The sequence below is a fragment of the Gossypium hirsutum genome, chromosome A11 (assembly GCF_007990345.1).
Source record: "Gossypium hirsutum isolate 1008001.06 chromosome A11, Gossypium_hirsutum_v2.1, whole genome shotgun sequence".
NCBI lineage: Eukaryota > Viridiplantae > Streptophyta > Magnoliopsida > Malvales > Malvaceae > Gossypium > Gossypium hirsutum.
Window position 1 is genome coordinate 103,522,445 of NC_053434.1, and position 23,794 is coordinate 103,546,238.

At 35.0% G+C, this 23,794-nt stretch overlaps 1 protein-coding gene across 1 annotated transcript; it reads left to right on the plus strand.

Annotated features, from left to right (window-relative positions):
* Nucleotides 1-2,413: 2,413 nt before the first annotated feature.
* Nucleotides 2,414-23,574, plus strand: LOC107892523 (protein ILITYHIA). Its single transcript, XM_016817599.2, has 60 exons — nucleotides 2,414-2,780; nucleotides 3,504-3,880; nucleotides 3,975-4,106; nucleotides 4,247-4,628; nucleotides 4,751-4,897; nucleotides 5,013-5,197; nucleotides 5,313-5,439; nucleotides 5,560-5,633; nucleotides 5,710-5,786; nucleotides 6,480-6,516; nucleotides 6,643-6,809; nucleotides 7,022-7,205; nucleotides 7,309-7,386; nucleotides 7,513-7,632; nucleotides 7,717-7,776; nucleotides 8,029-8,118; nucleotides 8,215-8,314; nucleotides 8,405-8,574; nucleotides 9,596-9,895; nucleotides 10,006-10,122; nucleotides 10,237-10,338; nucleotides 10,419-10,568; nucleotides 10,664-10,828; nucleotides 10,899-11,075; nucleotides 11,248-11,370; nucleotides 11,521-11,601; nucleotides 11,726-11,842; nucleotides 11,999-12,171; nucleotides 12,422-12,499; nucleotides 12,601-12,748; nucleotides 13,053-13,175; nucleotides 13,282-13,338; nucleotides 13,417-13,527; nucleotides 13,602-13,793; nucleotides 13,874-14,047; nucleotides 14,477-14,587; nucleotides 14,681-14,750; nucleotides 14,869-14,947; nucleotides 15,156-15,258; nucleotides 15,392-15,562; nucleotides 15,672-15,794; nucleotides 15,872-15,985; nucleotides 17,697-17,803; nucleotides 17,888-17,939; nucleotides 18,023-18,129; nucleotides 18,227-18,286; nucleotides 18,402-18,516; nucleotides 18,662-18,772; nucleotides 18,933-19,070; nucleotides 19,147-19,269; nucleotides 19,372-19,443; nucleotides 19,994-20,106; nucleotides 21,161-21,319; nucleotides 21,497-21,593; nucleotides 21,674-21,856; nucleotides 22,104-22,298; nucleotides 22,370-22,549; nucleotides 22,657-22,789; nucleotides 22,949-23,027; nucleotides 23,178-23,574. Exons 1-60 carry the CDS (start codon nucleotides 2,657-2,659, stop codon nucleotides 23,218-23,220), a joined length of 7,857 nt encoding a protein of 2,618 aa, XP_016673088.2. The 5' UTR covers nucleotides 2,414-2,656; the 3' UTR covers nucleotides 23,221-23,574.
* Nucleotides 23,575-23,794: the final 220 nt, after the last annotated feature.

Consider the following 23,794-nt stretch of genomic DNA (forward strand, 5'->3'; position numbering starts at 1 on the left):
CGACCCCAGCTTGTTAGGCCCCAAACTCTTATGCCCTGTTTTGGGATGTAACATTAGATTTTAGGGGTAATTTTCATTTTATCACAAATTGTATAGTTCATTTTAATAATTTGCCACAATTTTACTCTTTAAATCAATAAAAATATTATGTTTTGTTAAAAAAAAATTTGTATTTCTCTTTCACTGGATAACATAATATTTTTTTTTGATAATTGAGATAGAATTTAAAAGATCTATGTTCTCCGTATAATTATAGTTGTGAGTTGTATACGATTTCTTAATATTGATTATGTGTACTAAAATTTTTAATAGAAACATTTTATTTTTTTAAGCTAAAATAGTTTTTGCATCTTACATATTCGCGAATTATTCATATTTATGGTTATATCAAAATAATTGTCACATACATGGTTCCTATATCCTTGAGTTCATATTGTTGGTACTAAGTTTTCTTTAAATTCTACAAAAGTTAAAACTTTTTAATTTGTATGCAATTCATATATTGTAATGAAACATGTGCACGGACAATTACTTTCTAAATGTTAGTAAAAAATCACACACATAAATATACGTATCGTGATAAGTAATACAAAAATATTGATCCTACATAGGGCTATTATTAACTATAATGCTAATTACCAAATACTACTCTGATATCTATTGAATTAAATTAATAATATAATGTTTTCAAACTAAAACAAATAAATAAAAATAAACAAAGCAAGTTAAAATGAAATAATCTATCAATAACAAAAACTTAGGATTACAATTTTATCCATGGATTAGCTAATTGATCTCCGCCCAATTTACTCTAGTAGAGTCGATTACTAACTTGGAAAACTAAAATTTCCTCAACTCTTTTCCAAGCAATTAAAGAACTAGTTTAGACCAAAAGCTATTCATTCTAAACCTAAAATGAAAAGTCCTATTCTAATTTCTTTCTTTAGGTTTTCTTAGACTAATAGTTGACCAAACTATTATCAATCAAGAGCAATAATGAATAAATAATCAAATCTCTATTAAGAATAAAAATTGAAAATATTAAACTAACTAAATATGGACTCCGTTGCAATCCTAGAAAAAAGAATTTAGTTCATGTAAAATTTTAAAAACATCTTAAAATAACAACAACAACTAGTTATAGAAAAAGGAAACAAAAAGAACATTGATGGAGAAACTTAGTCTTCTTGATGAAAGTCGTTGATTCTTGATGTGTCAAAGCTTTGGCGGCTTCTCCTCTTTTTCTTTGTCCTTCTCTTGAGTTTAGGTCTCCTTTTCCTTTTTATAAACCCTAAAAATTACAACTACTAAAAATTGTTTAGGTACGTGTGTCGCTCTAGCAGACAATATTTTCGTTGAAGCTGAAAGTTGTCTATTTGCATTTGCTAGGGCAGACAAACCTTTTGCTAGAGAGAAAATATCTCTTAATTGCCTATCTCAAGCTATCCTCTCACCATGCTTTATCGGATCTACATTGGGTAAAAATCACTAAAAAATGAGTCCAATTTAACACTAATAATATATAATACATTAAAAACATAATCTACTAAATAAACTTATAAAATAAACTAAAATAACTTTAAGATATTAGAATTATTAATAAGCTAATAATTTAAATTATTCCAACTTCTATTCTCTTACTCACTAAAAAACACATGAAGCAAATTTTATAATAAGATTAATTTAATAAAATGTTCTTGTAAGTAATATTATATTCCGTCAACTAAGTAACAGAATTTTATAATGTAATCTAAAATTTCAGAAATCTTATTACCAAAGGTAATCTTCAATTCTGGGAATCAAATTATTCACAATGATAAGTTCTTGGAAGAAGGGAAAAGGGTTTACAAACACAAAAATTGGACTTTGGATCTTCTGCCAATTAATTTGAAACCTATATAAGTTTGCCACTAAACCAAAGGTGTGAATAGTAGGATAAGTTAATATACAAAAAGTTTAGGAGTTCTTGTTATTATATGCAAAAACTAAAAGGATTAGTTGATGAGCAAACCTCGAATTATACCACTTATTTGAGTTAGGTATTTAAATTTTTTTTATTAAATTAGATACTTAAACTATAGTTCCATGACCATTATAGGCCTTTCCATGACCATTATAGGCCTTTCCATGACCATTAGGTAGTTAACTTTCTTATTTTTTGGTTAAAAAAATAAATTATTAAAATGCCACATGTCAAATTTTGATTGGTCGAAGGGTTTTTAACAAAAATAAGGGTAAAAGGCGATAATGAAAAAAAGTTTCTAAGTACCTAACTAAAATAAGTTTAAGGTTCCTATGTTTAAAAAAACGATTGAAGTGCTTGAATCAAGCCGAATAAAGTTATAAAGCATGGGCCACGCCTACCGTAGCTCAACCCATAAATAAAGATCCAGAACCATAAGTCCAGCAGCCGAACCTCCGGAAAGCAGTCTCATTTCCACCAATTAGATCAATTTTTGTTTCCCAATTTAATATCTCCTTCACTCTCTCTTTTGTACTTCTCTAAAACCCTAACAAAAAACTCAATAAACAAAAAGAGAAAAAAAAAGGGAAAAAGATAAAAGCTTCTCCATTTCGTCGATCTTAAAAACTGAAGGAGCTCCAAAACCCGAAAATTTGGATCGGCGACCCGAATCCGGATCAATTCCGGTAAGAAATGGCGGATTCTTCTTCTCCGATGGAATCTCTAATTTCGATCGCGGGGTCTGTTTCTACTGCCTCAACTAAAAAACGGGTTCGGATCTTCCGTAAGGAACTCCCTCCCATTATCGCCAATTCAGGTCTCTGATTCTCTTCTTCTTCTTCTCTATTTTCATTTTTGTCGTTAAATTTCGTTTATGTGATTGTTTCAAGTGAAATGCATTTCTTGAAGTTTTAGAAGTCAAAAGATTGAGTTTATGGAATTGGAAATTTTATTAGCTCCTCTAAATGTTAAATAAATTTTTTCGTCTTTGCATGAAGAAGGCGTTTATTTATGTTTGCACCTTTAAAATGTGGATCATAAATGAGGTGAATTGGGTTGTGGTTGTGGTTCTGAATTGTAGCCAATGCAAGTTATGGCATTTCGGCTCATTCAGGTTATTTATGAGAAATTTTGTTTCATGAACAAATACTAGAGGAAGGTTACTTAAGTACAATGATTAAAGCTTGAGAATAGTTGAAGAGAGAGTTCATGGTCTTTGTAGTCGGTTGCTGTAAACCGGATTTAGAGTTAATATTAGAGGTTCTTCACTATGATGCATGATTTCTATGGTTTGCTGGTATCTACACAATCTTCAGTTGGCTGATTTGAATTGATTGCTATCTGTGTAAAAAACTATAAACTTTTTACGAGTGAATGAGGTAGTGCCCTCTCTGATTTTCTCTCTCCACCTGTCTCTCCATAACTAAATATTTGTGCACTCAATCCTGCAAGTATTAGGTAGAAACCAGAATAGCATAAACTCATTTTATGCACATGCATCCTCTGATCAGTTTTTGGTACTATTGCTCTTTTTGAACAGATATGTCCCCTGAGTTCACATCACTTTTGGTTGATATAATATTTACAACATTCCCAATATATGATGATGGAGGGTCGAGAAAAGCTGTTAATGATGTGATTGTGAGGACTTTAGGCGAGGTTACATTCATGAAAAGTTTTGCAGCGGCACTTGTTCAGGCGATGGAGAAGCAATCAAAGTTCCAATCCCATGTAGGGTGCTATAGTCTACTCAAGTGGTCGTGTCTCCTTTTAAGCAGAAGTCAATTTGCCACAGTTTCAAAAAATGCATTGTGTAGAGTAGCTGCAGCTCAAGCATCTTTGCTTCATATTGTCATGCAAAGATCTTTCCGTGAGCGAAGGGCATGCAGAAAAACATTTTTTCATTTGTTTTCTCAGGTTTCTACGCCTAACCTTTTCTGGTTTTGAGGAAATTGCCCAGTTGTTTATTGCAATAAACAAACTTAGATTTTATTGCTGTCTCCTTTTACAGTTACCTGATGTCTACAACAGTTATATAGAAGAAATAAAGGATGCACGGATTCCATACAAAGATACTCCTGAATTGCTATGTTTGTTACTGGAATTTTCTTCTTCAGTGCCATCTAAGTTTGAACAAAGCAAGGTAGGAGTTTTTTGATTTCAGCCTTTTTATTTGTGTTGGGATTCCCAACTATTAGGAGTCTTTAAGGTTTTTCAGTTTGATGTTAACTTATATTTGATGAGCTATATGGAAGGTATAACTTGATTGTTTGCTTTGTACAGCCCATATTTCTTGACATCTATGTTAAAGCTGTTTTAAATGCAAGAGAAAAGCCAGCCAAAGGGCTTAGTGAATCTTTTCGTCCATTATTTGCACGTATGTCACATGAAGATCTCCAAAGTGTTGTGATCCCATCATCGGTGAAGATGTTGAAACGCAACCCCGAGATTGTTTTGGACTCGGTTGGAATACTATTAAGTTCAGTTGATCTTGATTTAAGTAAATATGCGAAGGAAATTCTTTCTGTCATATTACCACAGGCACGACATGCAGAAGATGGAAGAAGGGTTGTGGCATTGGCTATAGTACGTTGTTTAAGCCAAAAGTCTAGTAATCCAGATGCTTGTGAATCGATGTTCAATGTAGTTAAAGCTGTTCTTGGAGGTTTGACCGTTCCCTCTTAAGGCATTTATAGATCTCCTTAGACTGTGCATGATACTTTAACTTTAAGATCTTTACTCACTAATCTTTTCATGAACTTTTTCTTGGCTTTTCATCACAAGCAGGCTCAGAAGGAAGGCTAGCATTTCCGTATCAAAGAATTGGCATGATCAATGCCCTGCTGGAGTTGTCTAATGCTCCTGAAGGAAAATATCTCAACAGCCTTGCTCACACTGTATGTGGCTTTCTGTTAACTTACTATAAAGATGAAGGTAATTTGTTTTGATGATTCTCTATCTCTTCTGTTTACATGTAAAAGAGTGCTACTTATGTATTGATAGATGTTGAAAAAAGATGGTCTTTTTGAACTGTCCTCTTTTCTTGCAGGAAATGAAGAGGTAAAACTAGCAATATTATCGGCTATTGCATCTTGGGCAGCCCGTTTTGCTGATGCACTTCAACCAGATTTAGTGTCGTTTTTGGCCTCTGGCCTCAAGGAGAAGGAAGCTTTACGAAGGGGTCATCTTCGTTGTTTACAAGCTATCTCCAAAAACCCTGATGCCCTATTACAGGTTAACAATCTTTTATTATTTATTTATTTATTCTCATGGATGTTCAGTAATTAATTACTTTCTAGTCATTATTCTTGTTCCATTGCCTTAAAGCACTTTAAATGCAAATTTTCAGATATCATCATTACTGGGCCCTCTTGTTCAACTTGTGAAAACTGGTTTCACTAAAGCAGTGCAGCGTCTAGATGGCATATATGCATTAAACATTGTTGGGAAGATTGCAGCTGCTGACATTAAAGCAGGTGCTTGTCTTGTTAATGATTGACAGATTGGAATGCTTCCATTTCTTCCCATTCTTAATAATTTGCTAATTAGAAGGTTTTATCTCTTTGTTGATTCCCTTGTTCTTTGTCTTTTCCCAGAAGAGACTCTGGCAAAGGAGAAAATTTGGTCCTTGATATCTCAGAATGAGCCCTCTCTTGTTGCGAATTCAATGGTAGCTGTTGCTAAATATTTGTTTTTAGGTTTCTTTTAATTGGATTGTTGTGACCTGTACTATCTACATTACGTAGGTCACAAAATTATCAATTGAAGATTGCATGTCATGTGTAGATCTTCTTGAAGTGCTGTTGGTGGAACATTCTCGCAGGTCTAAGTCATTTATAATGCACTAATTTTCTTTACTTTTTATATATACGAGAAACCATGACACAAGCGCAAGAATGTGATATAATAATATAATAAAATAATGTAAAAAATGACGAGTAATAAAGCATAACAACAATAATGTAAAATATATAGATGAAAATATAATGTAATCAATTTAATATGTACAAACGATAATAAAACCAAGGTAAAGAATAAGAAATATATATTTATTTTTAAATTAAAAATAAGTAAACAGACTATCAATGATATAGTTTTTTAAATCGCAAATAATTATCTCTTTTACATAATCTTTTTTTCATTTCCGCTTCATAAGGTGCATATCAGTTATAGTTATATTAAAAAAAATATTAAACAGAGAAAAGTAAAATGAATATTTTTGAGAAAAAGAAATGAGTGGCTAATTGTGACAAGTTGGTTGTTTTTTAGTCAGATGAGTAACTTCCTCAAGGAGATTTCTTTTGTTACTTAAAGAATAATGAAAATTATTAAATTGCTGAAATATCCTATTTGTATTTATGTATCTATTATCTAATTCAGTTTGTTGACATTTCCCTAATTGAGTTAGGCTCCGGTTAAGTCATGGCACCAACTCAGATAAGAGTTATATTATTAGTATAGATATATATTATTTTGGCTTATGATTATACCTAATTGAGTTGCCTTCCTTATGCAGAGTGTTGGAAACTTTCTCAGCTAAATTACTATTACAGGTAGATCAATTTGCCTTGATCTCTTACTTTTTTCCTTTACCTACGGAAAAGAGGAAGACTTTGGTATTTTCTCTGTTCCAATGATGAATTCAGTATTTGATAAATTGATTTTGAATATTGATGCAGTTATTACTCTTCTTAATGTGCCATTCAAGCTGGGATGTTCGTAGAAAAACTTATGATGCTACAAAAAAGATAGTTGCTGCTGCTCCACAGTTGTCAGAAGTTCTTCTACTTGAGTTCACAGACTTCCTCTCTCTTGTTGGAGAGAAAATAAGTACATTGAAGATTAGGTACAAAATGACAGTTTTTAACTTTTGGTGTTTTTAAGACCTTGCGGTGAAATTACTTTGGTCACCATCCATTTTATTTTATGGCTTTGCAGTGTGAGTTATCATTCACATATTTTTTCTCTTATTTACTGAGGCTTCTTTTATATGCTACAAGTTTTTGTTTAGCCTTTTATCTGATCTAATGAGCAAAACTTAAATCTGTATATCTGTAGTGATGCAGATAATTCTCCAGACAATCAACTTCAAAACGTTCCTTCTGTCGAGGTCTTAGTGAAAGCTTTAGCTGTTATATCATCCACAGCTCTAGCTACAACTCCAAGTGTTTCTACACGAATTATATTCTGCTCTCATCATCCGTGCGTAGTTGGAACTGTAAAAAGAGATGCTGTGTGGCGGGTATATTGATTTTCTTTTCTTTTATTGTTTTAGTTTCATGAAATTATTCTGCCTCAGTGATTAATTTTTGTTACGCTTTTTTTGTCATTCTTCTTGTCCTCAGAGGCTCCATAAATGTTTGAGAACACTCGGTTTTGATGTGATTGAGATTATCTCAACTAATATAGGCAATATTTGTGAGGTAAAATCTATGTTATTGTGAAATATGTCAGTTTGATGGTTGGAACATTAAACGTATTACTATTGTAGTCCATTTACTTGTTTCTGTTATAGTCTGTAGCCAACCTTTTTGGGATGTGTTTTCTAGAGTCTAATTGGACCAATGGGGTTGATGAGTGCCAATCCACTTGAACAACGGGCAGCAATATGTTCTTTATGCACTTTGATGTCAATAGCACCTGAAGATACGTACTCAGAGTTTGAGAAGGTATTTTGCTTGTACTTGGTCGATCTCAGATGTTTCATTTTTTCTTGGTGCTAATCATTGACATGAGCTCCCTCCACTTTGCAGCATCATACAAACCTTCCAGATCGTTATTCCCATGATATGCTTTCAGAGAATGACATTCAGGTGTGGCTTCTGAAGTTATCTACTCCATTCATGCCAGTTTCTTGGTTGATCATCTTTTTACTTCCTGATTGTCATTCCCTCGATATGCTTTCACAGAATTGTGGTTTATGATTTAGGTGGAAGGATACTATGTCATAAGATAGCCTTCTTTTGCCTATTATGTTCATGTAGTTTTTGGTTCTTGTTTATTCTTATTCTTATTCTTATTTTTTTTTGTTAGGGCTTAATTCTATCTTTCATATGTTGTTTTAGATTTTCCGTACTCCTGAAGGAATTCTTTCCAATGAGCAAGGTGTTTATGTTGCAGAATCTATTATTTCTAAGAATTCTAAACCAATTGAGGTCTCACCTCTACTTTTCTCTTTGTCCTCTTTGGTTTGCTGCTCTCTTTTGACATACCTTTTTAGTCATTTATATTATTTTATCTTCTATTCCCAGGACCATATCAATTCTAACCATCATGGAAAGAGGGAGTTATCTAGTAGAGCAGCTGGTGGTGGTGGGAGAAAAGATACTGGGAAGTCAACAAAGAAAGCTGGCATGTCAACTTGGCTTTCATTTCATAGCTTCACGATTTCTATTGCTTGATTAAATACATAAAATTGTCCTTGTCATTTAATCCGTACAGATAAAGGAAAGACTGCAAAAGAAGAGGCACGAGAGCAGCTTCTTAGAGAAGAGGAATCTATACGTGAGAAGGTTCGGGGAATACAGAAGAACCTATCTTTGATGCTGAATGCAATGGGGGAGATGGCTGTTGCTAATCCTGTTTTTGCACATAGTCAATTACCTTCCCTGGTATGTTCCATTTTCTGTTCTAAATTTCCTTCTTGGTATCATCCATTGATGAGAATGTTGCATGGTGGTCTCTTAAATTCTAGTTGTATCCTCCTTGATGGAGGTGAGATATGGTTACCATCTGGTTGCTATCTTAACTGCCAGATGGCACATATTATGAGGGTTCAATTTAGGTAAGGTTTCTTATACTTTTTACTCAGATTTTCCAATAAAAGCTAGCTGATTCAGTGTGGACCCCAAGCCAAACTTTATGATGAGTTGGCAATTTAAAATATGTTATCCACTTTCATTGGGGAACTTTTGGAACAGGAGATAAGAAGCCTTATCTATGGTCATGTTGAGTGGTACTATTTCATGGTGGTTGAGTTTAAATTTCTTACGTCTTCACCTATTTGGTCTGTTCTGAATATGGAATCAACAGTTTAGGTCATTTGCTTCTTTCATTGCCTTTTTTCCCCTGTTCATGCTTTAGGTCCATTTTCTCAGTGGGCCTACTTGTGAGGGGATTGGTAAGCAGTGTTGTCTAACACTAGTTAACCATTTTTGTGGCCATATATTTAAGTTGTGCCTCTATATTGTAAATTGTTTTAGGTTGGATCATAGCCAGTTTATCCACTTTATCATACTTTTTATAGTTTTCTACTGTGCAAAACTTGGATTTTTCTTAGTGAATCTAGTAATTCATGCTATTAAATGTCATGCTTCGGTACCTCATTGTGAGCTTATTGCAAATTCTCTTAGATCTAACATTAGTTTCGTCTACTTGTCTTGAGTGCCTTTCCTTTTTCATTTTTGCTCATTCAGCTCAATTTTTATTTGCTCTCAATCTCAATTTGCATTGCCAATACTCTTTTAACACATTTTTTAGGGGAACTTGATTCTATTTTATTCTCCTTCAGTGACATTGAATGCTTGGTTTTCCTTTGCTGTTAATTTCATATTTGTTCTCCACCAACTAGTTGGTATGGATTTTGTCTTTACATTCTTCAGGTCATGTTTGTTGATCTTTTATTTTTTTCAGGTTAAGTTTGTTGATCCTTTACTGCGATCACCAATTGTTGGTGATGTGGCCTATGATACATCAGTGAAGCTTGCCCATTGCTTAGTTCATCCTCTATGCAATTGGGCCCTTGATATTGCTACTGCTTTACGCCTAATTGTGACTGATGAAGTTCGTATTCAGTTGGAACTCATTCCTACTGTGGATGAAGTAGCTGAAGAAAGACCGTCATTCGGTCTTTTTGAGAGAATAGTAAATGGATTGTCTGTGTCTTGTAAATCTGGACCTCTACCTGTGGATTCCTTCATTTTTGTCTTTCCTGTAAGATATCTTACTTTCATATGTTATTGAGTACATTCAGTCAAATTTTCATGGTAAATGGATTGTTTGCGTCTTGTAAATCTGGACCTTTTATATATGTTTGCCATCAGATAATGGAGCGGGTTCTATTAGCATCCAAGAGAACAGGACTTCATGATGATGTTCTCCGGATTCTTTACATGCACATGGATCCCCTTCTGCCCCTTCCCAGGCTTCGCATGCTATCGGTTACACACTCAAACTTTCAACCTAATTAACAGATTTATGGTTGATAATTTCTTCTTTTATTTCTTTACCAGTTCTTCTTGCTATATCATCCGTTTTATTTTATATTTTTGCAGGCTCTCTATCATGTTCTAGGTGTTGTTCCAGCTTACCAAGCTTCAGTTGGTCCTGCGTTAAATGAGTTGTGTCTTGGCCTGCAGCCAGATGAAGTAGCATCTGTATGTCCTTAACTATTTCCTTATTTTCTACCATGTACTCATTGACAAATGCGATCTATCTAATAATTTTATTCTTAAAGGCTTTGTATGGAGTGTACGCAAAAGATGTTCATGTAAGGATGGCTTGCTTAAATGCCGTAAAATGCATTCCGTCTGTTTCTGGTCGGGCTATTCCTCAAAGTGTTGAAGTTGCGACAAACATTTGGATCGCTCTACATGATCCGGAAAAGGTTTGGCTTAAAGCTACTTCCATGAAAATATAAAAGTTGATTGTTTTTGGCTTCCATATGAGTAGTCATTGTCTTCATTATCTCTATGCTTTCAGTCCATTGCTGAAGCTGCAGAAGATATATGGGATCGCTATGGATATGACTTTGGGACTGATTACTCTGGGATTTTCAAGGCACTTTCTCATATAAATTACAATGTGCGCTTGGCTGCGGCAGAGGCATTAGCTGCTGCTTTGGATGAAAACCCAGATTCTATACAGGTTTGTTGATTTTTACCTTCACATTACTTTTGCATTGTTGTTATCTGACTTTTTTGGGTGATATTTTCAGGAATCTCTTTCTACTTTGTTTTCTTTATATATCCGTGATTCTGGTTTTTGTGAGGAAAATCTTGATGTTGGTTGGCTTGGTCGGCAAGGAATAGCATTAGCTTTGCATTCTGCAGCTGATGTACTAAGAACAAAAGACCTTCCTGTTGTCATGACATTCCTGATATCGCGAGCACTGGTGTGTTTTCTTTCCTGATTTTTGGTAATACTTATTAAATTAAACTGGCTTCGCTATATAAGCTTGGAGTAGTTCCTCTTGTATATTATTGTGTTGCACAAGTTTTTTACTTTTAGTTATTCTTTTATTAGAATATTAGAATAACTAATTTGTGAATATTTTTGCATTTCAGGCTGATCCTAATGCTGATGTTCGTGGAAGAATGATTAATGCTGGTATAATGATTATTGATAGGCATGGAAGGGACAATGTTTCTTTATTATTCCCAATTTTCGAAAATTACTTGAATAAGAAGGTTAACCTTTCTTTCAAATTATAATTCTTTCTATATATTTTCTGTTGATTCTGTGCTTGCATAATTAAGCACTGGAGTACATTGATTTTCTTTTCATGTAATTATGCATAACCTTCTGCACATTTGTGCATAAATTATCTCTTTGTGTAGGCATCAGATGAAGAAAAATATGATCTGGTTCGTGAAGGTGTAGTTATTTTTACAGGAGCCCTAGCAAAACATTTGGCAAAGGTGTTGATTTACTGCTCCTTTCTTATCATATTAAGATCATGGCATCATCCTAGTTTAGCTCTAAGAATATAAAGATCATGGCATCTTCCTAGTTTAGCTCTAAGATACATACTTTTCTTTACAGGATGATCCTAAAGTGCATGCGGTTGTAGAGAAGTTGTTGGATGTGTTGAATACTCCTTCCGAAGCTGTTCAGCGGGCAGTCTCGTCATGCCTATCTCCTTTAATGCCGTCAAAGCAAGTATGTGCTATCTGGTGCTAAAAATGGGTTTTTAGGTTCAGAAATAAGAACTTGTGTGCCTTTTATTTTTTGTAAATATGCATGGTAATTTCTCCTCAAGAAATATGGTGTTTCTCAGGATGAGGGATCTTCTTAATGTTAATATTGCTTATGTAGGATGATGCAGCAGCACTTGTTTCTAGACTGTTGGATCAGCTGATGAAGAGTGAGAAATATGGTGAACGCCGTGGAGCAGCTTTTGGACTTGCAGGAGTAGTCAAGGGGTTTGGTTTATCATCTTTGAAGAAATATGGGGTTGTGGCTGTGCTACGAGAAGGTTTTGCTGATAGGTGTGACCTCCTTTTTTATATAGAGGAGGCTATTATTTTAGTTACTTCTGAACTTTAATTGCTCTCCTTTTCTGTTTATTTTGATTGCTTTAATCTATCCCCATCGTTCTTGCCGGCCCCAAATTAATCACTTTTTATCCATATTAAATTGGCATAGCTGCTTATCCTTTTTATGAACATCGGTTATACTTTTAGTGGCTCATTTAATTCCTTTTCTCATTTTTCTTTTTTTTTCCATTTTCTGCTACAGAAATTCTGCGAAATCTCGTGAAGGAGCGCTGCTAGCATTTGAGTGCCTTTGTGAATATCTGGGAAGATTGTTTGAGCCGTATGTCAACAATCGTTAGGGCCTAGTTATTGTTTAATTCCATTTTATATAGATACATCCTTCTACAACATTTTATATTCTTGACTTGTGATTTTGGTCAGGTATGTTATTCAGATGTTACCCTTGCTATTGGTTTCTTTTTCTGATCAAGTAATCGCTGTTCGTGAGGCTGCTGAATGTGCAGCTCGTGCTATGATGTCTCAACTGAGTGCACAAGGAGTAAAGCTTGTCCTTCCATCTCTTTTAAAGGTGATGTTTACGTTTGTTTTCCTCTTCACCCCTTTTTCTTAAACTTTCTGATTCACTTTGTTTTGTGGTAGTGAATGCATAACTTTTGAACTATATGTTTAAATGTCAACATTGCTTAATGATTCTGAATGGTTTGGTACACTTTTATGTTCTGCTCTTATGGACCTGAGTATACCAGTTCCATTTTGTGGACCTAAACTGTTAGGCACTTGTGATGAGCCACAAGCAAGGGTTCCTGTTTTAACTTTTGATGTCCTTGTGGTGTAACGAATGTGGTTCTGAATACTTTACTATGCATGTCTAGGGTCTTGAAGATAAGGCCTGGAGAACAAAACAAAGCAGTGTACAACTACTTGGTGCCATGGCTTACTGTGCTCCTCAGCAACTCTCTCAGTGCCTCCCAAAAATTGTCCCTAAATTGACAGAGGTCAGATTTGACTGATTTTTGTTATTTCAGGTTCTGGCTGATTTTGTACCTTGGTTTCATATCAATTTTATTTGGCTTTTTTTGTTTCTCTGTTTGTTAATTGCAGGTGTTAACAGATACACACCCTAAGGTCCAATTGGCTGGGCAGACGGCACTTCAGCAGGTTTTAGTTTGTCCTCTTTTATTAGCTTTAGATTATTCTTATATGGCCATTGTTGAGCTAATTTACCTGTTCTTTTAGGTTGGGAGTGTAATAAAGAATCCCGAAATATCATCACTTGTTCCTACTCTTCTTATGGGTCTTACAGATCCCAATGACTATACAAAATATTCCCTTGATATTCTCCTCCAAGTAAGATTCTGAACCTGAAATTATCAGTTGTGAGTGTTCTTTTTGTCTTTCTAAACTTGTGTTGAATTTTGCAGACAACGTTCATTAATTCAATTGATGCTCCTTCACTTGCATTGTTGGTACCAATAGTACATAGAGGGTTAAGGGAGAGGAGTGCAGATACTAAAAAGAAAGCTGCCCAAATAGTTGGAAACATGTGTTCCCTAGTCACAGAACCTAAGGATATGATTCCTTACATTGGGTTGCTCCTTCCTGAAGTGAAAAAGGTGCATTTTTCAACTGAAATTTTAGAACTTGGTACCATTTTTTCTGTGTAAACCCTGTTTGATGTTCAAAACATGAACAGGTACTTGTTGATCCCATTCCAGAAGTTCGATCAGTTGCAGCTAGGGCCATTGGATCTCTTATAAGAGGAATGGGAGAAGAAAACTTCCCAGATCTTGTCCCGTGGTTGTTTGATACGCTTAAATCAGACAACAGTAATGTTGAGCGCTCTGGTGCTGCTCAAGGATTGAGTGAGGTTAGAAATTTTCAGTTATTGAATTTTGACATGTATGTTCTTAAAATTGCATCGAGTTAAATATATGCTTATCGTTCAAAGTTGCAACAATAACTAAATTAATTTCATAGGTCTCCTGTTATTAGGCTTAAGGGATTTAGAAATTTTATTGGAGAGAAATGCTTGACTTCGATAAGATATTGAGTTTTTTTTTTGAACCCTCTTGTTTTGACTCTCTAAACCCTTTTTCCTCGATTGCATTTTTCTAATGTTTCATTGTTGTAGAAGAAGTTACCATTACCTATTAACTTGTTTTCTCTGTGATTGTCTACTTGCTCATGTTAGGCTTGCGCCTAACTTGCCCTTTTTAGCTAGTTACTTTTTACCAACCTGAAAAAGAAAAAAAAATCATAAGTTGAGTATGCATGAGATTTTCCCTTCTATTTTCAGGTCTTAGCTGCGCTTGGTACTGACTACTTCGAGACTGTACTTCCTGATATTATTCGGAACTGTTCACATCAAAAGGCATCTGTACGTGATGGATATTTGACACTTTTCAAGGTAATCTCATATACCGTCTAATATCTTATTTTCACCTGAACTTGTTCTTTTTGGTGGGATTTTCTTAACAGTTTCCTTTTTAAAATTTGTTAGTATTTCCCAAGGTCATTAGGTGTTCAATTCCAGAACTACTTGCAGTTGGTGTTGCCTGCTATCTTAGATGGTAAATATTCTTTGCGATCGTTTTGTATGCTTCAAATCCTTATGTGAACCTTCTTTTATAATGATTTTTGGCACGGTTATTTATTTGTAAATTTCAATGGCTGCTTATATGCTTTTAGGTCTTGCGGATGAGAATGAATCTGTGCGGGATGCAGCTTTAGGGGCTGGGCATGTCCTAGTGGAGCATTATGCAACAACGTTACGATTCTTTCTGCTTTTGTTTTTGAAATTAATTTTGTTCTTGTTTTCTAAAAAAGCTTTAGGATTTTTTCTGTCTTTTCTAATTAATCTTGAGCATGATAGAATTTTGATGGATAATGATGGATAAATTGTATGTCTAGCTTCAACGCCTTGCCTTCCAGTAGTGACGTAATGATGATCTTTTCTATTTCTCCTTTGACGTCAGGTCATTACCACTCCTTCTTCCAGCTGTAGAAGATGGCATCTTTAACGACAATTGGCGAATTAGACAAAGCTCTGTGGAGCTATTAGGAGATCTCCTGTTTAAGGTTTGCATCTTCCTGGAATTTCTTGGCAATCAGAAACTTTGATTTCCTTGGTCCTTAGGAGATACAACCCAAGTGATTTTTTCTTGTTGACTTGAAACTCAGTAATTTGTTTTCCATGTGGTTTTCTATCCAGGTTGCCGGAACTTCCGGGAAAGCTTTACTTGAGGGTGGCAGTGATGATGAAGGTGCTAGTACTGAAGCACATGGACGTGCTATTATAGAGGTTCTGGGAAGGGATAAGCGCAATGAAGTTCTTGCTGCATTATATATGGTTCGAACTGATGTCAGCATTACTGTACGCCAGGTAATTTTCTCCATGTTTTATCATGTTAAATTAATTGATGAACTAATGTTGTGACCATTTTGATTTCAGTATATGCAAATTAATACAAAATGCTATTCTCCATTTTCAGGCTGCATTACATGTATGGAAGACTATTGTAGCAAATACTCCGAAGACGCTCAAGGAAATAATGCCTGTTTTAATGAATACTCTAATTACTTCTCTTGCATCAGCATCCTCTGAAAGGCGGCAGGTTTGTTTTTGTGCTGTTCTCTGTTCTCATTGATAATGTTAGGGTTCACAACTAACCAATATCTGTTGATTATCTAGGTTGCTGGAAGAGCACTGGGAGAACTTGTGAGAAAACTCGGGGAGAGAGTACTTCCTCTTATAATTCCAATTCTATCTCAGGGATTAAAGGACCCAGATGCTAGTAGAAGACAAGTAAGTATCTCCTCTTCTCTTGATACTATAGTTTCCTGGCAATTTCTTTACAGGAATTGGTTTCTGCCCACTCGGAAGGAGGGTATTGAGTGTGGTCAACCTTTGGTTTAACTACATAAATCTATGCTAATTTATATATCATCAACAATTATTAGATATTTGTAATTATTTTGAATCTATGAGAATGCTATTGTTCTTACTGTTATTAAAATGATTGATGTTAGAAATACTGCTGGGTTACATTGTTATGATAGCTTTTTCTATCTTTTCTTTTTATGTCATATACTTGTAAGCGTCATATTTTGCATCTCTTTTTGTGCGGGAAGTCCATTAAAAGTTCGTTGTCTTCATCTAGTTTCATTACAGGAAATGATCATATTGGTGTCTGTATGAAGAATGGTTTGGTATTTCCAAGGATTTCCTATGAACCATGCAATATAGTTTAGTTAAGCTTGATTTGTTCTAGTTGCTTATAAATTTCTATAGAAGATATGTCATCATGAATGGTAGGGTAGGAGGAGGCTAGGTTTGTCTAATGAAGGTTCTTCACATTTGTATTTGTGATTTTAGTGCTTTGCCACAGGATAAATGTTATCTTTAGGAATCTGAAATTTTAATCTATGTCGCTTAGACTTGGGTAGGGTGTCCGTGCTTGTGATTGTTTGACATGTCAACTACCCTAAATCTAACACATGGGGATTTGGCTACAAAACGTTGAATAGGAAAAGGGTGCATGGATTATTTGTGTAATTTTATCTTGTTAGGATGTTTGTAATAATTCTAGAAGGTATCTTATGCCTAATATTGAAAACTTAAGATATGCAATACATTGATATTAAAGATTGATAAAAATATCCAGTAAAGGAAAAATGCATTATAGATTGATAAAGGCAAAGTAAAAGCATAAGCATATATAAGTCTAAAAAATAATGAATTATGATATTATTGGTAATCTACTTTTTTTTTCTAAAAGTATAATGTCGAAATTTCATAAATATGTCCTTGAATCATAAGGTTCAAATACAAAAATATGATAAAAAGCTAAAATTGTGAATAAAGCCAAACCCTTTTTCAAAGCCTTAACTAATCAAAATCCAAATACCATGTCAATCTTTTATATTTAAATGTTAAAATGTACTTGCCTGTTGCAAAATAAAAATTCATCTCCTTTCCTCATTTTTTCATTCTGGAAAGAAGCAATCTGCACTTTCCTTTTTCTTTTTCTCCTTCACAAGTGTTGCTTTTCTAGTTCCAATTGGTTATTGGAACTTCTCTTCTCCTTGTTTTTTTCCTTGATTTTGGAATTTTCCTCCACCTTCGTACTGCTTTCTCTTTTCAATTTTATTCTTTTTCGTCGAATTCTTAGTTCTGATATGCAGTTCTTCCTGGTCCTGGTGTCTGCATAATTTATGTGATGAAATTTAGTATTTTAAGGGAAAATATATACTACAGTTGAAGAAATTGTGATGGCTAATCAAATAAAATTTCTGTACTGGGCATCGACTTGGCTCAGTTAGTGGTAATTAATTTGCAACTGTCTGACAAATTTGACACAGATTCCTTGCCCTTGTCAGTATCGAGTCATGTCAAACAGGTGCAGCACAAAAACTGATGAATCCAACTAACAGAGATTTTGATTCCTCCCTGTGTGCATGGTGTTGATTTATATGATACTTGTAGTTTTGGTGACTAAAACTCATATGGTTGACAGGGTGTATGCATTGGTTTAAGTGAAGTGATGGCAAGTGCCGGTAAGAGTCAGTTATTGAGTTTCATGGATGAGCTTATCCCTACCATTCGTACCGCCCTTTGTGATAGGTTTGTTCTTATCTTGTTTCTGTTAGTGATTGTTCTCTATCTTTAATTTTACAAGACATTATGTCATACAATTTTTTCCAACAGTGTTCCTGAGGTACGTGAGTCAGCAGGATTAGCATTCAGTACACTCTATAAGGTACATTTTTGTTCTCTGGTTTCACTTGAACTTGATTTATGGGTAGTTTCAGATAAAATGAATCATTATATGTCATGATGCAGAGTGCTGGTATGCAAGCAATTGATGAAATTGTTCCAACATTGTTACATGCTTTGGAGGACGACGAAACTTCTGATACTGCTCTAGATGGTCTCAAACAAATCTTGAGGTTATATTTTCATGCCCTCTTTAGACTATGATTTGCTGTTTGTTTGACATGGTTTCATATAATTGCCCATTCTAAATTGTTCTCTTATCAACTTTAGTGTCAGAACTACTGCTGTCTTGCCTCATATATTGCCTAAGCTGGTTCATCGTCCCCTTTCGTAAGTTTTCACTCACTTACGTTGGATTTCTTTCTCAAAAATAAAGATTTGAAAAAAGAAAGGAAGAAAACTGTTCAATGACTCTGCTCGGTTACTAATTTGCATTTCTGTCCAGCGCCTTCAATGCACATGCTCTTGGAGCTTTGGCAGAGGTTGCCGGCCCTGGCCTTAACTATCACCTTGGTACCATCCTGCCTGCTTTACTTTCTGCAATGGGTGGTAATGACGTGGTACACATCTCCTAATCCTTCCTCTGTAATTCTCATTGGGAATTTCAAATGCGATCTGAGTTTCTATTACATTTAATTGTTTTTAAACACATTAAAGTTTCTGATTTGGTGGCATCTTGCTGCCTGCTTATTGTGGATTTTACAGGATGTTCAACCTCTGGCTAAGGAAGCTGCAGAAACATCAGTTTTGGTCATTGATGAAGAAGGGATTGAACCGTTAATATCAGAGCTTCTTAAAGGAGTTGCTGATAGTGAGGTTTGTCTGATATGCTGTTAATGTTCTCTAAGGCTCTCTATCTTTGACTGACACACACATGCACTTGCTTTTGATGACTTACCGTGGTTTTGGGTATCAATTAGAAGCTCATTTTATTTGATTGGTTGACACAAATGCAATTGCTTTTGGTGGCTTTCAGGCATCAATTAGAAGAAGTTCATTGTATTTGATAGGATACTTCTTCAAAAACAGCAAACTTTATCTAGTTGATGAAGCTCCAAACATGATATCTACCTTAATTATTTTGCTTAGTGATACAGATTCTGCCACTGTTGCGGTATGTTACGAGCTATTCCTTCTCTTTTGTTGTTCATTTACAGTTTGTGTCTTGCATCTTATGTTTGGTTTGATAGGTTGCTTGGGAAGCTTTATCAATGGTTGTCGACTCAGTTCCAAAAGAAGTGTTTCCTTCATATATAAAGTTAGTACGCGATGCTGTATCTAGTGCAAGAGATAAGGAGCGCAGAAAAAAGAAGGTGAGTGCTTGCTTTTTACCCACACAGATAATGGTTATCAGATGGGAGTTTTGTGTGGATAAGAAAACTATAACTTTTTTTTTTTGTTTAATCCACTTGCAGGGAGGCCCCATTGTTATTCCCGGATTCTCTCTTCCAAAAGCTCTTCAACCATTGCTTCCGATATTTCTTCAGGTGTTCCTGCTTTTCATTTCTCTCCAAAGTGTGTTGTCTGTCATTATCACCTTAAATTGATATTTGAAAACGTTGGAGTTTCCTGAAACATACTATGTTAAATTAGTGCTTGTGAAAATAGAAGTTTTTTTCTTTTTTCATCCACTTATATTATAGATAAATGAAAGAAATATTGACAAAATAATTTCTATAACAATTACTACATAAATGTCACTAATGGATATGGAAAATGTGTTCTTTCTATCCTACAATCAGATTACAATTTGTCTTTAGCATCGTATGTATAATGTCATCTTTGCATGTTGAAATTATAAAAATTTGGGATGATCCTTGGACTGCAAAACAATTGCTACTTTGATTATTCTTTCCTTTTTAAGTTTACATTTGTTTCTATGGTTAACACAATTTATTGAATTTAGTTGTCTGTTTGAAACTTTTCTTTTTGCATCAATGAAATATATTTTCTGTTGTTTTGGCCTGTTACTTTATCCATGTATTCCTCCGACAAATCGATATGTAATTAATAAATTATTCCTGACTGCATCTGCAGGGTCTGATTAGTGGGTCAGCTGAACTCAGAGAGCAGGCGGCCCTAGGTCTTGGGGAGCTTATTGAAGTGACTAGTGAACAATCACTGAAGCAGTTTGTCATCCCAATAACTGGGTATGTACTGTTGGAAACTAACAGGTTGAAATAACTAAAAATGATGTCACAATTAGAGGCTAGAACAAACAAACTGCCAAACTTGTGGGTAAACAATGTTTGGTCAACTGCTGTTCTGCCTGGCTTGGTTTCGTGATGCTGCACAAAAGCCTGGTTTTGAAGTGTTAATACTCTTGAGTCTGAGGTGGTCCCCAGAGTGTTGATGCCTCTGTTGGAGTAGCTAATATATATCTCTAATTTCTAGAGAAGAAAATTAAAATTATATTTTGTTTTTACAGTGGCCACAATATGTCTAATCTGATAAGGTGGCAAGTTCATTTTTATGCGGTATGGAAGTCGAAGCATCAATAGAAAGACAGAACAAAGAATGAAATTGATATGAAATTGAAAGACAGTGACCACAATTTATCTAAGCTGATAAGTTTTCTGGAAGACTTTTGTACTAGGGTTTCACATTCTTTAATGAGTTTAATCCTAATCTTTGGACAGAAATAAGCCCAATCTAATCCTAGCTATCCGAACTTGTTAAAAGATCAAATACTTGTCTCAGGATCACTTAATTCACTCTTACAGATATTATATGTACTCATCCATGCTTATAGTTACGACATCTTTAAATGCAATCTCGAGTTTCTTTTTGAAAGATATCTTTCTGTTTTTGTGTCAAGCTTTTCTTATCTGCCTGTCAATCACATCCATGTTTTCTTATATTTGCAAATTTCAGTATCCTTTATGTTGCCTGTCAATCATATCCTTTATGTTGTCTGAAAAGTTTAGTGTAAAAATGGATTCTGTGAAAGCCTACATTAGTAAGTTGATTTGCTATTTTGAATAAAAGAAAAAAAAATTCCTAGCTTCAACTGCTAAATCTTGACCTCTGTTGAGCAAGTGTAATTTAATATTTTGCACATTTTAGGTTAATCTTAAAGACCATAAAGTTCTTAAATAAAGTCTCATTTTTCCCTGAGATAAATTCCTATTATTTCTTTTGCTGACTGCTGTTTGGTGTTTTACTGTTTTATAGTCTGATGTATTTCTTTTTTCTTAACTTCAGGCCTCTTATTCGAATCATAGGTGATCGTTTTCCTTGGCAAGTCAAGAGTGCAATTTTATCTACATTGAGTATCATGATCCGAAAGGGTGGAATTGCACTGAAACCTTTTCTCCCTCAGCTGCAAACAACATTTATCAAGTGTCTGCAAGATAATACAAGGTCCTTTCGAAATCTGTAGCTGTCTCAACAGTAGTCATAGTTATTTATTATAATTTTACAGTGTTCAGCTGTTTCTGCCTGGAACTTAATTATTTCCTTTATTTCTATGTGATGTTAGCGTATTGCCATATTTATTATCTTGTTTGTTGCTTTTGATTCTCAAGTGTCTGAATGCAGGACTGTGCGCTCAAGTGCTGCCCTCGCACTGGGTAAGCTTAGTGCACTAAGTAGCAGGGTTGACCCATTAGTCAGTGATCTCCTATCTAGTTTGCAGGTGATTTTTAGCATTTGGCCTCTATATGGCTCCTTTTTCTTATAGTTGGAGGATACTAGTTACTAAAATTTTATGTTCAGGCATCTGATTCTGGAGTAAGGGAGGCCATATTGAGTGCTTTAAAAGGTGTGGTAAAGCATGCTGGTAAGAGTGTGAGTCCAGCTACCAGAACTCGTATCTACACTCTTCTTAAGGATTTAATTCATCATGATGACGACCAAGTTCGAATGTTTGCTTCAAGCATACTGGGTGTCATATCACAGGTACTTGGCAGATATTTCTTAAGAGCCATTACTATCCTTTTGGTTTTGCTGCTATTTATTCTAACAGTGGCATATTTGCATCCTTTTGGCCTATCTGGTGATAAATTCATCAGTTGTACTGGTGATTAATGGTACCAGCTAAATGATATGTACAATAATTTCGTGCTATAGATCAGTTTGCTTATTCTTAATCCATTTGATTTTCTCTGATTGTCTTTTGGGTTTTCTTCAAATAATGGTACTACAGTACATGGAAGAATCTGAGCTGTCAGACCTCCTTCAGGAGCTTTTAGATTTGTCCTCTTCTTCAAGTTGGGCTGACCGTCATGGTGCAGTTCTCTCACTGTTCTCCTTGCTCAGGCATAACCCTTCCACCATATTTATGTCTCCAGAGTGCCCGTCTATTTTACTCCGTCTCAAAAGCTCCTTGAAAGATGAGAAGGTATTGCAATTCTAACAGATTTAATTCTGTTTTGGTTTTCTTTTTTATCAATTTCTGACCCTTGTATATAGTTCCCACTACGTGAAACATCAACCAAGGCACTGGGGAGGCTTTTACTCTATCAAGTTCAAAGTGACCCCCTTAATACCACTGCCCTTTTGGATGTTCTTTCATCTGTGCTGTCGGCATTGTGTGATGACTCCAGTGAAGTAAGGAGAAGGGCATTATCTGCTATAAAAGCAGCTTCCAAAGTATGTGCACCTTGCTTTAACTCTTTACGTCGAAAGCATAACTGGCTTATCGCTTTATTTCCATAAGAGCATATTTTGCACTAAAAATGTTTCTACTGTTGTTACAGGCAAATCCATCTGTTATCATGACTCATCTGTCATTAATCGGCCCTGCCCTTGCTGAATGTTTAAAGGACAGCAGCACCCCAGTTAGACTTGCCGCAGAAAGATGTGCCCTCCACAGCTTCCAGTTGACAAAAGGTATTTTTCATGTGTAATTCCATGTTTTTGAACTAGTTGCTTCTCCTCTATAGACCAGCTTTGCAACAAATGAAGTGCAAAATTTTCTTCTTTTCTCTCCCACTAGAGTTGGCATAAGAAATAATACACTATTGCACTAAACGGTTCATTTTTTTCTAGGTACTGAAAATGTTCAAGCTGGACAAAAATACATCACAGGCTTGGATGCTAGGCGCATAGCAAAGTTTACCGAACACAGGTACTAACCCCCCCCCCCCCCCAAATTTGCAAACAATTAGATCTTGTTGATCTCTCATTCTTGCCGTTGCAGCAGTGTTCATGTTTATTTCTACATCTTGAAGTTTTGTTCATTGTTATCTTAAACTGTCTGCTGAATTTGGAAATGCAGCGATGATAGTGATGAAAGTGAAGATGAACAAGCAAGCAGCTAAAAATATTTTCCTTGATCATATGTTTCATCAAGGCTCGAGATTCGAATGGAAGCGACTGAAACTTCTAATCATTTGAAGCGCTCCTGCCTAAAGTTTTCCAAGGTGTACGTCGGTGTTTGTTCATAGGAAATATAGATTTATACAAGAACAAGAGCCCGATTTTTTACCAATATGGGTGTTTTTATAATATCAATGTAGTTGCCACTCCTTAGCTATGAAGATGATATAGAATCCAGAAATCTCTGGCCTCGTTGCTTCAACTTTATTGTACCGAATTTTGTTGTTCACAATCGAGGTCAAATTGTCACATTGAAATAAGGCTTTTATATGTACCAAATTTTGGCGCTTTTTTTATTTTTTATTTTTTTCCCTAGTCTGTGTCCGCCTTAAGAACATATTGGCGTAAGAGTTTTCTTTGTTGTGATTACAATTCTCAATTGTTTTTGCATAAAGAGAATATCAAGGAAATATGGTATAGGTTTGATGCAAAATTTAGTTTCAAGCATACTGCTTTTGTCATTTAGTTTCAATCTGAATTTGTAATAGATAGATTTTTTGAAGTGAATTGTTTTAT

Bases quoted from the DNA above. Each gene is read 5' to 3' on its own strand.
- LOC107892523 (XM_016817599.2), top strand. From the start codon at position 2,657: ATGGCGGATTCTTCTTCTCCGATGGAATCTCTAATTTCGATCGCGGGG. The intron at 9,896-10,005 runs GTAAGATATCTT...GTTTGCCATCAG, and splicing joins CCTTCATTTTTGTCTTTCCT to ATAATGGAGCGGGTTCTATT. The intron at 13,794-13,873 runs GTGCATTTTTCA...AAACATGAACAG, and splicing joins TCCTTCCTGAAGTGAAAAAG to GTACTTGTTGATCCCATTCC.